The sequence below is a fragment of the Lepidothrix coronata genome, unplaced genomic scaffold (assembly GCF_001604755.1).
Source record: "Lepidothrix coronata isolate B3197 unplaced genomic scaffold, Lepidothrix_coronata-1.0 Scaffold25, whole genome shotgun sequence".
NCBI lineage: Eukaryota > Metazoa > Chordata > Aves > Passeriformes > Pipridae > Lepidothrix > Lepidothrix coronata.
The window spans coordinates 7,096,221-7,111,113 of record NW_016690205.1 but is presented as its reverse complement, the minus strand read 5'-3'; the positions used below and the strand labels follow the sequence as shown (position 1 = coordinate 7,111,113).

The 14,893-nt window shown below is 43.7% G+C and overlaps 1 protein-coding gene across 2 annotated transcripts in view; it reads right to left on the bottom strand.

The window, feature by feature from the left end:
* INPP5A (inositol polyphosphate-5-phosphatase A) overlaps window positions 1-14,893 on the bottom strand; it is a 192,722-nt gene that overhangs the window by 83,030 nt on the left and 94,799 nt on the right. For both annotated transcript variants that reach the window (XM_017809289.1, XM_017809287.1), the window contains exons 5-7: window positions 13,075-13,138; window positions 9,391-9,494; window positions 1,807-1,859 (exon numbers count right to left, since the gene is read on the bottom strand). In XM_017809289.1, the coding sequence (XP_017664778.1) occupies window positions 1,807-1,859; window positions 9,391-9,494; window positions 13,075-13,138 (221 nt within the window). The remainder of the gene's footprint in view (window positions 1-1,806; window positions 1,860-9,390; window positions 9,495-13,074; window positions 13,139-14,893) is intronic.

The window sequence follows — 14,893 nt, the reverse complement described above, 5'->3', positions numbered from 1 at the left end:
CTGAAGAACATTTTTTTCTTGGAAAGGCCTAAAGATAAATTCACATTATTTTTCAGGAAAGACAAAATCCCAGAGGACAGGAGAGACAGAACCTGGACAAGTCATCATACAAGAACAAAGGCCACATTAGTGACTAGTGCTAAATACCCACTTCTGCACAACTCTACTGCTGGAATCACATGCCATGCATACGGATCTGAAAAATTAACATGAACCTCGGTTATCCCACAGCTGCCTGCCCAATTTCAGGGTCAAAAGTCTACGAAAGGAGAAAACCTGCTGCTTTTTCAGTTTGCACAAACTGCTTAATTTAATAAACATGCTTATGCCAACAAGCAAGAACACTTTTCAGCACTCAAAATTCAGCCTGTGTGAACATTAACACAAACTTACAATTTTAAGACATAAAACAACCACAGGACTAAGGAAAAGCCTTGAAGGTTCACATAAATGTATGTGACTGTAACATCAACAAATACCTGTGAGTTTACTGAGCTCTCCTTGGTTTAAGGTAAGGAACACTTCCAGGTTCCCTCAGGTACAGTGTTTTGAAAATCAGTTGCCCCTTCAATATACATTATTACTGTTACTATTCTTACTGGTATTAAAGACAGCAATTTCAAACACAGATGGCAAACAGCCTCTGAGATATACCCCTTGTTAGCACTCGGGGGCACTGCTCCTCCAAAGGCAGCAATCAGCCCCTAGCACCACAATGCTGTTCTGCTTCTGCTGGTTCTTTGCTCCCCTCAGCCCCACCTCTCCAGGATGTTGCCTGATCCCTACAACAAAACGTTTGATCCTTCTGTAGATTTGCACAGCACATCTGATGAGGAACTCGCTCTGCTCTGATGGCAGCCAGGTGACATCCCACATAACCACATCCAGCTCGGTGGGGTGCTTGCTCAGCACCTGAGTGCACAGGTAAGAGGTGCTGTCTGCTCTCTGTGCCCCTCCATCCAGCCCTACCAGGGAGCACTGGGCTGCCAGCTGCTTCACTCTAGGATGAAAATAAGCAACCTCACACAGAACAGACCATACCTTGGGCTTAAAATGGGAATCCTGACCTGAACACAACAAATAAAAATTCTGTAAAAATAATACAGGAGGAATTGGTTTAAAAAAGCTGCATGCCTTAAGGGTCAAGTCCCTCCGCTGACTTTAGTGGAGACTGGACTTAAAGAGTGCCTAGAGAACAAGCTCTTTCCTCAGAGATCCCAGAGGTGAGGGCTGCACGCCCTCTGGCCCAGGTGAGACACTGCCAACCTTGGGCAGCACCAGGTGTGGTGAGAGCACAGTGGGGGACACTGGGGGCCACACTGGGACTGACTCCTGGCTCTGCTCACAGGCACCTGTCTGACCTCCCCTCATCAAGAGCTTCCTCTGACCCAACCGGTCCCACCCCCATGCTCTGCGTGAGCAAGGATACCACATCTGGTTACACATCTTCACAACTTACAGAATCACAGAATCTGCGGAGTTGGAAGGAAGGGACCCACAAGGATGATCAAGTCCAACTCCTGGCCCTGCACAGGACTATCTCCAAGAGTCACATCATGTGCCCCAGAGTATCATCCAAATGCTCCTTGAGCTCTGTCAGGCTTGGTGCTATGTCCACTGCCCTGGGGAGCCTGTTTCACCATTACTGAACGCTGTGTGTTCAACTGATCATAAAGCAACTGTTTGGAACCAACCTGCTCTATGAACAGACCAATCCACACGTGGAAGTACCTCTTTTGAAATAGTTGTTAACAAACCCACACATAATACACATGTAATAAGAAACAACTTAAAGATGCAACTTACCAGTCAGTAATACACCATCTTGTTCGAATGAAACCTTTTCTGGACCACTTGCACTGAAAAATATGCAAAGAAGAGCCAGTCACTTTAGGCAGAGGATTACTGTGAAACGTACTGACACAGAGAACAAAATAAAACAGAGCTCATCCATACACTGTAACCAAGAAGCACTGAACACAAACTGAAGTACCTTGAAAACAGATATTGTGTCTTTTATAAATCCCGGAATTATTTATATTTTTGGTTCTGCAGCATTTATAAACTTATGTATAAAATTAATATAAGCCCTGGCACTTGTTTATAGATGAAAGATAACCAAACAGGAAAGCTTTACAACTGTATTTATGCTTAGCCTAAACCAGCAAATTCTTACTGCCTATGCACAAATGTCCTCTTTGCAATTTTACCTGAACTGTAAAATGTCATCAGAGATTTACATCAAATTAAAATGAATGAGATCTGCTAGAAAGCTATTTCTCCTGCTGAGCCAACCCACCCTATATTTCTATAAAAGTTAAGGGGAATTTAAATAATGGTAAAACATTACATCCATCAAAACTGCACCGTCAGTGACAAAGCCACAAATCAGCTCATGCCCACACATGGCACTTATGATACAGCAAAAGGGGTTTTTCAGCACCACTCCTGAGCCACTGCCACAAATTACAGCCTCCCACAAGAAGACATGATTCTGAGTCCTATTTATTCCCTGTAAACAATCCATGCTGGGCTAGGTTAATGTGCTCTGAGAATAAACAGTGCACCACACAGGCCTAAACAATGGTGCCAATGATTTTGTAGCAAATGACTGCGATTCCTTATTGCGAATAAAGTGCCAGTCCCAGCAGAGCCCACCCTGGCAGAGGTACCACCCCTGAGGCACTGGTCAGGTGTATTTTCTCCCCCTCTATGAACTGACAGTCCTCAGTCTCAGACACTGCTGAGACAGTGAGGGGCTCCATCAACCCAAACTGGGCTGTCTTAGAGTGAGCAACAGGATCACAGAATGGCTTGAGTTGGAAGGGACCTTCAAGTCCACCTCATTCCACACCCTGCCATGGGCAGGGATACCTTCCACTAGACAAGGTTGCTCATAGCCCCATCCAGCCTGGCCTGACCACCCCTCAGTGAACAGGGACCCATCTCCCTCTCCCCTCAGGCACAAGCACAACGTCTGCAGCCAAGGCCAACCAGATACACCACAATAATAATTATATTTTGAATAATTATCTACTTTATCGCAAATATTTTCTTTTAAACTGTGAAAAATAGCCTCTTCTGCAGGTCCTGCATTCACCCTGGTCAATCAGGGGACTGGAAGGCAAACACTCCAAACCTTCCTAACAGGATCCATGGCTGAACCACAAATCCCACAATCCAGTAAGGTGTCTTCACAGTAAGGTCTCTTCTGTGATGATCACGAGGGCAGAGTTACAAGTTGAGATGTCAACACTTATTCAAAAGCAAACCAATAAGAAAGCTAAATGCTAAAAGCATTAAAAACTGGTTCAAATTTAATGTAAATCGGAAAAAGGAAGCTCTGTCACTTTCTTCTTAAAAATAACTACACCAAACTTTTAAATACTGAAGAGAAGCACACAGAACTAAAAATCAAGCAGTCCAAGCCTATGATGTGGTCCAAGATAATGTCTTTGATCAAGCTGACATTTTTCATTTGCTATTTTCCTCTTTGGCAACATGAGGTAATTCAGGTAATTCAAAAGGTGCAACACCAAAACAGGACCAACAGGACCTGTTGCTTAGAGCCACATCCACTTGGGTTTTGAGCATCACCAAGGACAGTAATTCCACAGCCTTCTGCTGTTGATCCTCATGGGGAAAGCTTTTCCCAGATTTAGTCAGCTTTTCCCTTACTGCCACTGCTGATTGCTGCCCCTTGTCCTGTTTCTGCACACCCAGAAGCACCTGTCCCCTCCCTCTCCTGGTGGCACAGATGGGCTCTCTGGCATCTCCTTCCACATCTCCTGCTCTAGCCCCAGAGGTGCCTCGGCTACACTTGCTCCCGTCTGCCCATGTTTGCCTGGTATGGGGTTCCCAAACAAGACACTGTAAATGTGATGTGGCCTTGGAGTGCCAAATTGATGGAGGAGTTTCTTCCTGGGACCTAACACACCCTGGGATGTTGGTGGCTTTCTCTTCCATCCAAGTACATCTTCAACTTGTTGTTCAATCAGATCTGTGCCCTTCTCTGTTTCCTGGACAGTCACCTCCAGCCTGCAGCACTTTGTGAGGTCGTCCTGCCGCAGGGACACAGCTTGGCATTAGTCTTTGCTGAACTCCATGAGGTTCCCTCCGGCCTGCTGGAGTCCATGTCACAGCATCTCTGCCCTCCAGCACACTGACAGCTCCCCAGACTGAGCACAGCCAAGCTGAGTGTGTGTTCCATCCTGCTGTCCAAGCTGGTAACAGAGGAGCTGGATAGTACCAAACCCAGCATTGACCCCTGAGGAACAGCACTGGGAACAAGCTGCCAGCTGCACTTTGTCACCACCCCATAACCCTGGGGGCTGGCCAACTTTCCCAGTTGGTGTCACCAACTGGGCTTCCAGGACACTGTGGCAGACTGCATTTGAAGTCCTTGCTAGAGTCAATGCCTACAATATCCACAGCATGCCCCTTCCCCATGCAACTGGTCATCCAGGAATATTTGCTCTGTCAGCTTTCCATGACTGAGGAGATACCACCTGGGACACTTCCTGAAAATGGATGTGCCCTTCAGGAGGGCAGGGGGAGCCTCACTGACATCAGCCAGATCCCTTCTCCCTTGGATGTGCCCTGCCTGCTGCCATAGGCTCATGCACGTACAACTACTTTATGGTTTTGTGTAACCAAAGTGTCTGGGACCCAAAGTCCTGTTGTCAATTCTAATCCACTTCTCCAGCAGCATCTGGAATCTGACTGGAATGTGAAATCTGATTCCAGGCACCCACAGGACCCCACTCTGGTTCTGTCCCTGACACCTCACCAAGACAAGCAGTACCAGCACACAGTGTGCCCAGCCCTTGGCACTGCTGCCTGGCTGTTTAACACAAGCCTATGCTGACACAAGCCAGTGAAAAGGTATTTGCAACACAATTTGTATTTCATGACATGGTAAACCACAGATTTTCTCACCAGAGCCCGGCGTTTCCTCACACACGTGCTGTGAATACGGGTTTAAGGGCAGTGGTACGTCTGAGAGGCCACTTCCCAACAATGTATTATAACCACTGTAAAGGAGGCTCTAATACTTCGCTATCAGAAGTCCGCACAAAAAAAAAATAGTTTTTAAAAATCACCATTTGAAAACTGGTAGTTACATTCTGCCAGCCCTTCCTTTGTGAATAGAGTCTCTGAGGAGATCGTGCTGACCTTTTAAAACCCCCCAGAACCACCACCTACATAAATAACCCCTGCTACATTGGGGGAAAGGACCTCCAGACAGCATTAACATGAAGAGAGAGGTTAGAGAGGGCTAATGTCAAAAAGCACTGTGAGCAATAAGTAATGCACACAAACCATGATTGATAATGATCAGCACAGAGCCTTAATTCATCTTTTCTCCATCATTTTACTGAGAGGGACCATATCAAATTAAATAGTGACCCAGCAAGGGTTTATTCAACCATACAAAGCAGGGCATGAAGGAAAGACATATTAAAGTGGCGATGACTGTGGTGTAATTGCAGCTCCTTAAAGGAACACCACAGCTCCAGGGGAAACCTGGAGCAGGAATCGGCCAAACACTGACAGCACTGAGCAATGCTCAGCACTGACAGGCCTTCATGGCCTCAGTGAGAACTCCTCCTCCTTAGAGCCTCATGTAGGACCCGTGTTCCACCTGCTCGCAACACACTTGGTGTTCAACTAGCCAGGAAACAAGCTGTATTATGACTACTTACACAAAAACAATAGAGAATGCAGTTCCTACCCCAAAATTACTTCCTTTCTTTCCTTAGATCAGTTGCTTTTGTAACTACTGGAAGTCAGTGGTCCCGTGTAATGCTCCCGTCTGCGTCATTGCCAAAAAGCAACAAGTGGTGGACAGAACCACGAGGGTTTGTGCCTTTTACCTGGCCTGAGGTGAAGCCAGCACAGGAGACCGGGAAGGAGCTGCAGCTCCCACTGGAGATCACCTGTGCCTCTGCACCATAAAATTACACTTCTTTTACTGTGTAACTGGTATATTCCCCCACTTCAATCTGCAAAATGCCTTTAGATACTCATAAATTGAACACATTTATTTAATTCCTTTAACTTCCATAAATAATTCACTTATTAATGACTTGTCTATTTAACATGAGGAAAGCAGAGGTTTGTAGGCTTTGGGCCCAGTGCAGCCCAAGAGCTGGAGCACCTTTCAACATCTCCCATATAAAAATGTCATCCTCAGCCTCCGATATGAACTGCAGCTGAACAACAGGCCTTTCATATTTTTGGATCACTGATGTGCTTTAATATTTCCAAATACAGTATTTGGAAAGAAGAAAGTTTTGAAAACAGAATGTATAGAAGAACTATAGCTTGGGAAGGAGGAAAGAGAAATTTGCTTCTTATTGCAGATTTCAAAGCAACAATCTTTATTTTTACTTTAACAAATAGTCACTACCTGCTCCCCTATCTGTAAGCCAGCATAAAACCAGGTGGAAATGACACAGGTCATCTATATGCTCTCAGAGAGGGATCTACATTTTAAAATAGGAAAAAAATTCCTACTTCATGTCCCAGAAAGGGGATACCACATCTTTCACCTTAGAGTATTAAGTCCCTTCTCAGATCCTCTGTTAATAGGATTCCTTTAGCCAGCAGATGGATTGTGAATACAGGCAGTTTCATCTACTAAAAGACAACATAAATCATCATTGAGAAAGGAGAGACCGCAGTAAGGTTATCACCATACAGCCTCCTCCATGAAAGGTTTGCATTAAAGCATTAGTGAAATTAATTCATCTTTCATAAGAGCTTTGAGCAGTATCTGTGATCTATGATAACAACCAATTTCTCACTATGGGAAAAAAAAATTACTCAGGCCTGATAGACTACACAAATCTGCTTTTTTTAAAATGGCCTAACATTATCTGGAGTGTTGCTCCCAGAGGCATCATTTGAGGCTTATGCCTCGCCAAGAGGACCCATAAATCAAGGCAGAAAGTTTTGTTAGTTTTATATGCAGTGGGCTGTAATTATTTTGAATTGCATTATGCCTCAATCATTGTAATTACTTTTAGATCATCTTTAAGCAGCAGTAATAAAAAGAAAAGAAATCAGCCTTAAACCATTTCTCACACAAAAAATTGCAAATGTGATATGTGAGGTCTGGCTAAAACACACAAGAACATGTCAATACAATCTTCAGGCAGATAAGCTGCTCGTGCCTCCTGCTGGGTCAACCTAAATTTCCAAAATACACATTATTTAGTGGCCTTTTAATTAGCATTGTTACTATCAACATTTGTCTAGGAAGAAAACGGGTGATAACAAGATTAATTTTAGCTTTAGAAACAGAAACGTGTATGAGAACCAAACTATGTCCCTGTTGGTTTTTGCTGTTGCTGTGTCTGTATGTTTGAGAGGCTCTTTGGTCTCCAGTCCCCAACAGAAACAGTATAGTCTGAATATCACCGCAATTATTTTCTAGATTTGCAGGTCTCATGGAAATACACTGGGCTGGCCCATGCCAGGGGCAGCCAGGTGAGCACAGTCACAGGTGAGCACAGCAAGTCACAGAGCTGCAGGAGGGATCTGCTGCTGTCCCCATCATTGCAGTCCTGGATAGCCTGCATCCCTTTCCTCTCCCTCTGTGCAAAGCTCTGCAACAGCTCAGGTGAATCCCCCAGCCTGTTCCATTTGTCTGGCTACAACACCATTCCCAGGAATTGTGCTGAGGGCAGGAACAGAACTGCATGTTCAAGGTGCTTCAGGGATTTGTTCATGTCTTAATAGCGCATATTGGTAGATTTTTCTGTTTAGTCCTCCTCCAGGTAAGCAATATCCCTGACAATCAGAACATGATGCTTTCTGCCCAGGACAGTCATTTAAGGCACTGGAACAATGCGACCAGTGTGAAGGTGTCAGAGCCTCCAGAGGGATTTAGCTGCTCATTGGGTTCTGGACCCCACAGGTTTGTCCCAAAAGCAGCACTGGAGGGTGTATTGAATGGAGAAGCTGCTGCTGCTCAGGCAAGTGTGGGAAAACCTGATTCCTGAGCACCCACAAGGAATGAACACAATCGCTGCTCCACAAAAATGTGTGGGAAAGCCCTGAGAAATCCACTATTGCTCCAAGAGACTGTGAAGAATTGTTGATGTAAAAGGGGTAATAAACAATGCTGAACAAATTGCAGCTTTGCCAGTCTCAGGATGAAACAAGAGCAGTGAAACAAGGGAGGAAATAGCTCTCCCTGGGTATCAATGAGCAATCCATAACTTGTCCTAGTGCTCTGAGGTGGGATGGCAGCACTGACCACACCATGCAGTGCTCTCACTGCAGTCACATCGCTGTCAGCCCCAGACACTGCTACAGCTCCCTCCTGAAAGGGGAGGCATGAATATCTGAGGAACCACCTCAGGGGCCCTCAAAATGATGTAACACTTCATTTCAATGATGTTACATTAAATGATGTAACACTTAACTTCAAAGAAGTATTCAAAATGTTTATTCACGGGAGACAAAAGCTTAGCAAAATTATGTCAAAGGTAGTTCCCCTTCCAGTACAGAGATATAAAGATAAATAATTCAGTATCAAAGTCAATCTTCGCCCCATCAACCTGGTAACTATTTATGCAATGCTCTGCCAAGTCCACAAGCACTGTGTAAATATGTCTAAGTGTGTATATTTACAAATTCTAAATTGATTTAAAAAGTTTATTTAGTTCTTCCTTTTATTAAAGTAATAACATGCCTGTTTGATCCACAAATGTAACAGGAATTCAACAAATTTATTCACTTGGCTTGAGGAAGACATTAACTATTAAATACTCATGTTCTAGATGTTCTTAAGAAGTTAAAAATGAGAAAATTAAAGCAAATGTCAAAGAAAAGAACTACAGGCAAGGTCTGCACTTGCAGGTGCAGTAGAAGAAATCCCTCAGCTCTGCTTGTGTTTCTGGTTTTGACAAGACGTTCAACCCCAAACCTGCAGCACTCCCCAGTTCTGAGAACAAGAGGGAGTCCGAGGGCAGCCTCAGAGGAACCATCAGTGTGTGTCCACGTTACACGTACTCTTGTCCACACAGGAGCTCCCTTTTCCCAATCCCAATCCATGTGCATAGAGCCACGGCTGTGGGACACACCCTACCAAGGAGCAGGGCCCCCTGAGACAGCCTTGCCATGGCACAGTGTGCCATCTCTTGGGGTTTAAATGCACAAACGATTATTTTCGTCACTGCCTCTACCCTTCACAAGGACTTCCTACTATACAAAGAGTTCCACTGGAATTTGGTACATTCATGCCATGACTTAAAACATGTATTGCAGGTGTCACGAAACCAACAGGCAAACAATTTCACTGAGAGGAGTTGCTCAAGTAATCAAAGCAAATCACAATCAAACCCAGCATTTGGGAATGCTCCACAAGACCGGACGTACCTCAGGGAAATAATCCTGCGGAAACTTCTCTTTTTCCAGCATGGGCGTGCTTTCTAAAGTGTCAGAGTAGATTTCTTTCCCAGTAACCTTTTTATACTTCTTAGCTAGGAAGAGAGATAAAACAAAATTAACGTACATAACCTCAACATTTTGAGCAACTTCCTGCACTCGTTGGCAAAGCAGTGACATCTGCAAAACAGCTGGCAAATCAACAGGGCAAATCAAAAGTGTGCAAGCACTGAACTGTTCTGGGGGAAAACCAGAGACCACTAAACCAGGTATAAACACACCTGCTTATAATAGACACCTCGAAGCTACATAGTTATGGATATTGTCATTTCTGCTATCCAGAGCCCCGTAAAATGCTGGAGCCCTAATCATGACTGTGGTCTCTGCACACCCTTGCACTTTAACCCTCCCCAGCTGCTCTGTGACCCTGCAGCTCCCATGTCCTTCAGATCATGCCTTTTGGGCCATCAGCATATGAGGCTGGCACGGGGATTTACAGCTGGAATGGGTGCAGGCTTTGTACAAGAGATTCAGGGGTGACGCACATCACTCTCCAACGTCTCTAATGAATGGCTTCCTCACAGACAGAAACTGCACAGATTCCTATGGATCTACTCAGCTCATGAATGAGAGGTTCTGCTTCTTGATCCACTTCATACTTGGTCTCTCTCCTGATCAGGCCAATGTACTGGCATGTCTAAGGTGAGAACCTGACTTAGTTTACAAACTCCTCCGACACAGGAGTCTGGGTAGCTGTTGTACATCTGCCATTACACTGGACCTACCCAACTGGATTGAGGTTTGACTGGGAATGTACAGGAGAAAAACTCCAAAGCAACTATTATCAAGAACCCTCAATTGTCCAGTTCTACTGGATATCTGGTGAAAACACCAAGCGGTACAAAAACCTGTCAGTTAAAGTTGTCTAGAAAAAGTATTTTATATAATCTGAGGAAGCATTTACTATAATGTAGCACTGTGTCTTCAGGGGAAAAAAAGTATCATTCTTTATGTGCCAATCACTCTGAGGTCTGGTTCCCACAGGAAAACTGAACAAATATCCCGATTCTCAGTGGATCATGGATGGATGTGCCTCTTCCAGCAAGTTTAACAGTGTCAGCAGAGATCCCGATGTCATTTGGGATAGAGAAGACTTGGCAGAATTGTAAGGACTGAAGGCTTCTGCTGGGAGAACCTCAGTAAAAGGCAAAAGAAGCTCTAGGCAAACGGAGGCACTTCCCCATCATCCACATTGGCACTGACACTATGTGTGAGCCAGTGGCTCGTTGACACGACTGCTGAGCAGTGAATGCAGGGGGAACACAGCCTGTCCCCTGTAGAGCTAAAAACAGCTCTACTCATTTCTGACTTCACACCAGAGAACAAGATTCTTTTTGTAAATCAAAGTGGTCGACTGGAACTGGCTAAAACCCCTCTTTGGAGGATGGCCCTTCAGAACAAACAGCTTGGCACTAGTTTAAATTGTAAGCAAACTTTTGGGCCTCTGACCACTGTGAAAACAGTCCAACACCTCTATGCTGTAGCAAATAATACGTGAGGCTGTAGGAGAAAGATGTTCTCATTTTAAAACTCAGATACGTCTTCCTGAGATCTGAAAAACAGAGACAATCTTTTTTTTTTTTCCCAAAGTCTGCATTCAGTCACATCCAACTGTGCAGTGAATTTTGAAAAGCCACAGTGATGTTCCAGGAATACTGAATTGTGTATTAACATCTATTTTTTGCATGCTTCTGAGCAGAACCGGAATTTCATAATGATTTTTGTGCAGAGGATGTTTGTATCCACTCAGATTTTTCTTCTGATTTAAAGGCTTAATACACTGTGAAAACGTCAACAGTCATGACGAGAAGAGGCAAGTTTTACATTTCCCCTGAAAGATGGGAGCCTTCACGGTCATATTTTACAACCCCTACGCTGGGAGACGGATTCTGCTCTACGTTATGAGAACAGAGGGTGACTTACAACAGTGATTCACCCATTTTCTTGGATTCTTATTAAGAGTTTTTTCCTTCCAAATGATACCTGGGCCAAAGCCATCTTTATGTGAATGGTTCCCATCCCAGCCAGCTCTGCTAAGGTTTTGCAAAGCAAAACAAAGCACTGACCATTTAAAGCATTTATTTTCTGGAACAAGTATCTGCTTATTGCTTTCCTACTGACTGTTTTCCCCTACATTTTTTCCTTCCATTTTCTCATTTCTCTTTTTAATTCTTACACTTCCTTTTAAAAGCTGTACAGTAGCGAATATGCTGCCAATCAATGATTAATAAATCCCAAAAGCTCCTCTTTTCCTGAAGCAGCTGCCATTTCCCTGTCAGGTGTGGTTGGAGCAGGACACATCCCATCTTTGACCAGCAGGAGGAACCTTGAAGTGGAGTTCAGAGTGAAACTGCTGCTCCTCCAGTGCTGGTGGGATGAAGCTGTGGGCTCAGGTGTGCAGACAGTTCACAGATTATCGGCACACAAAGTCATTCACACGGCAGAATGAATGAAGAGCCACAGCAGTGGAGAGCAGACCGTTCTACCCAGGGCCTGGGCAACACCTGGGACCCCCAGCATCCCCCAGTGTCTACAGTTCAGTCCCTCATGTGCACAGTTTGTTACTGAGTGTCTGCAGAACGTCTCTGGTCTGGGAGAAAGCCCAGGTACAGCCTCTTTGGAGTGCCAGCCTCTCTATGGAGTGTTCCCATATGGTTTGTCAGAGATAAAATCACTCTGTCTGTGATGTTATTATGAAAATGTTCCTTCAGCACTGAAACCAGTAGTGACAGGACGACTTATGTTGGCTAAATCTTGAGTAGCTACACATGCAGAACTACCGTTCAAATATTTCAGGGCAGGAAGACCCTGTACCCTCAATTACACGAGCAGAAAGAATCTGTCTCCTCTGAGAACAAAAATAATGAATCTATATAATTAAGACAATTATAACACTCCATAGTTACCACCATTTCAACAGTGTCTCAAATTAATGGGATGCTAGATGAAGTATTAACGTGGTTCAGCTCAGTGAGCTAAATGAAGCTCAGGAGATTTTTATATTAAAAATATACACAGTTCTCAACTGAAATAACATAAATTTTACATAATCCTTTCTATATTCACCTCTGGAAGCATTCAATAATTTTCTATCATATTTTTAATATTTAATGTACATAACCTTGCATTACTTTTAAACTTGTGAGATGTAGCAAGACCTCCAACCTGAAGGATCAATGTGGGTTAAAACAATGCCACCCTCCTACTGACCTGCTCTGCTCCTGAGTAATTTAAGCCATAAATCTACCTCAGCTGCTTTGCAAAATGACCATTGCTGTTGGACAGTTAAGGTCTTGGTCCTGTATCTGATCTACACAGAAGAACCTTGTGGCCATTCAGAGTTCTGAAACCCTCAGGGATCACTATGGACCCAAGGGTCCATGGGAATGATTAATGCTCCAGCTTGCAACCTGTGGCCGGTCCATTGACTTCTCCTAAGAGGTCTATAAAAGGTAAGAAAAGCAACACCTGTCACCAAGAGACCTGCATGCATTATACAGGAGTCTGTGTAACATGGAAACACTGCCAAGCACCACCATCAGAAAAGAGGATGGAAAAGCTGCCTTGATGTATAAACCAAATTGTCCATTAAAAACATTTAACTCCTTCGCTTACCTTTAAAATCAAACTGGTAGATGTTTTTCAAAGATTCATGAAGAAAGTAAAAACTTCCTAGAGCCTGTAATAAAACAATAATAAAATATGAAATTAAAAAAATATCCACTTTGGCTAACTAAATTCAAAAGAATATAATGGTTTTCAATTAGAAAAAAAAAAACGCACAGAAGAAATTTATTCATGTTTAAATTTTCTAAGACCTATAAAAATATTAATTTCCTTTGTTGCTTCTCTGAAGTTTTATCAACCATTATAAAGAAGATCCTTAACAGCTGACCAACCACGGTAAGGGCACCACAGCCAGTGTACATTTAAACACCAAACGGATGGACATGATGGGTGACACCAACTGGTGCCCTTCTGGGCCCCAAACACAGCCCCTCAGGTCTGTTACAAAAACATGACAATATCTCCTTCACTTTCAGAGCAAAACCAAAGCTTTTGGAGCCTGTTGTACAGGAACAAGGGAAAGTTTTCCATTTTCTATCTTGTACCTCAAGCCTCTGCAGAAGGGGCTCCACAACCTCCCAACAGCCTGACATGTTTTTTTCCTACCCTGAGAATGAAAAAGTTCCTCAACAGGGACAACACCCTTTGCCTTCCTGCTCCAGTCTTCTCTCCATATGTCCCTTTTCCCAAGACCCTCCACGGCTACCAAACCAGGGTGCTCAGGCCAACAGTCCCTTCCTGGCTCTGTTTGTGCCATGGGAGTTTTGTCATGATGAGACTAATAGGTACAGTGAGCTTGTTGCTTGCTTTGCCTTTTCCTCAGTCATGTCATACACTGCTTTCCTCCAGTTAATGAGAGGAAAATGACGTGTTAGAAGAGAGCAAATGAAAATCAAGTGAAAAACAAAAAGCAGTGTAAACAGACTTATAGTGGAATAGGAAAAAAATTAGAAATTTTAAATGAGAACTTGATAAGACTTCAAATACATTTGATGCACTCAACAGAAGCTGAGAAAAAAGCAGCCTGCTACTAGATAAACTCTTACTGAGAAGAATAAAAGAAGCAACGCATTAACCAAAAAGGATGATTTAGTTTCATTCCACTTCGGCTCGGGGACTGCTGCATTATTTATAAGACGCTGCACATCCAGAGATTAAACATTTGCTGATTTGTCAAAAGCACAAACATGAGGTCCTGCCCATCTCCTTGACATATTAGTCCATCCAACAGAAAACACTGTCACACGTTTAATTGATGAGTACACGTCCCTGCGACCCAGGCAGATTCCTTCGGGCCTTTGGGCTTCTTTTTTATAACATGGAGGAGGCGAACAGGGAACTGCAGGAGACACTCTTGTGAAGGACTCAAGGTTAACTGTGCTGCAACAAGGACACACTGCCAGGAAAAAATAAATCCTGGTACAAGATAAAAGCACTGATACTCCCAGTTGGTCCATCCCTTTCTTCAATGCACAGGACAAAATCTGACATATATAAAGATAACACTTTGCTATATAATAATACTCTTTAAGAACTCAGTATAAAGATACAGCTTTATTTCACCTTCTAACATGGCCTTCAGAATAAAAAAAAGGAGCCTCAGCAAGCATCCGGGAAGTATCATCCCAAATGCCTCAAGTCTGAAAAATTTAACAGCAAATGAAAAAGGGATCCTGGAATGGGAACTCAGGCTATATCAGTAACGTGTGGCCAAGTCAGCCTACCTGTGACATCTCAGTGCTGTTTTTAAGGGAGTTTTTCTTTTTCCCACAAAGCAGGACAGCAGGATCATGCTGTCAAAGTACCTCCAGTCCATGCCCTGTCCCATGCAGTCTCCTCAGAGAGGAGACTCAGAACTCTCCTGGCC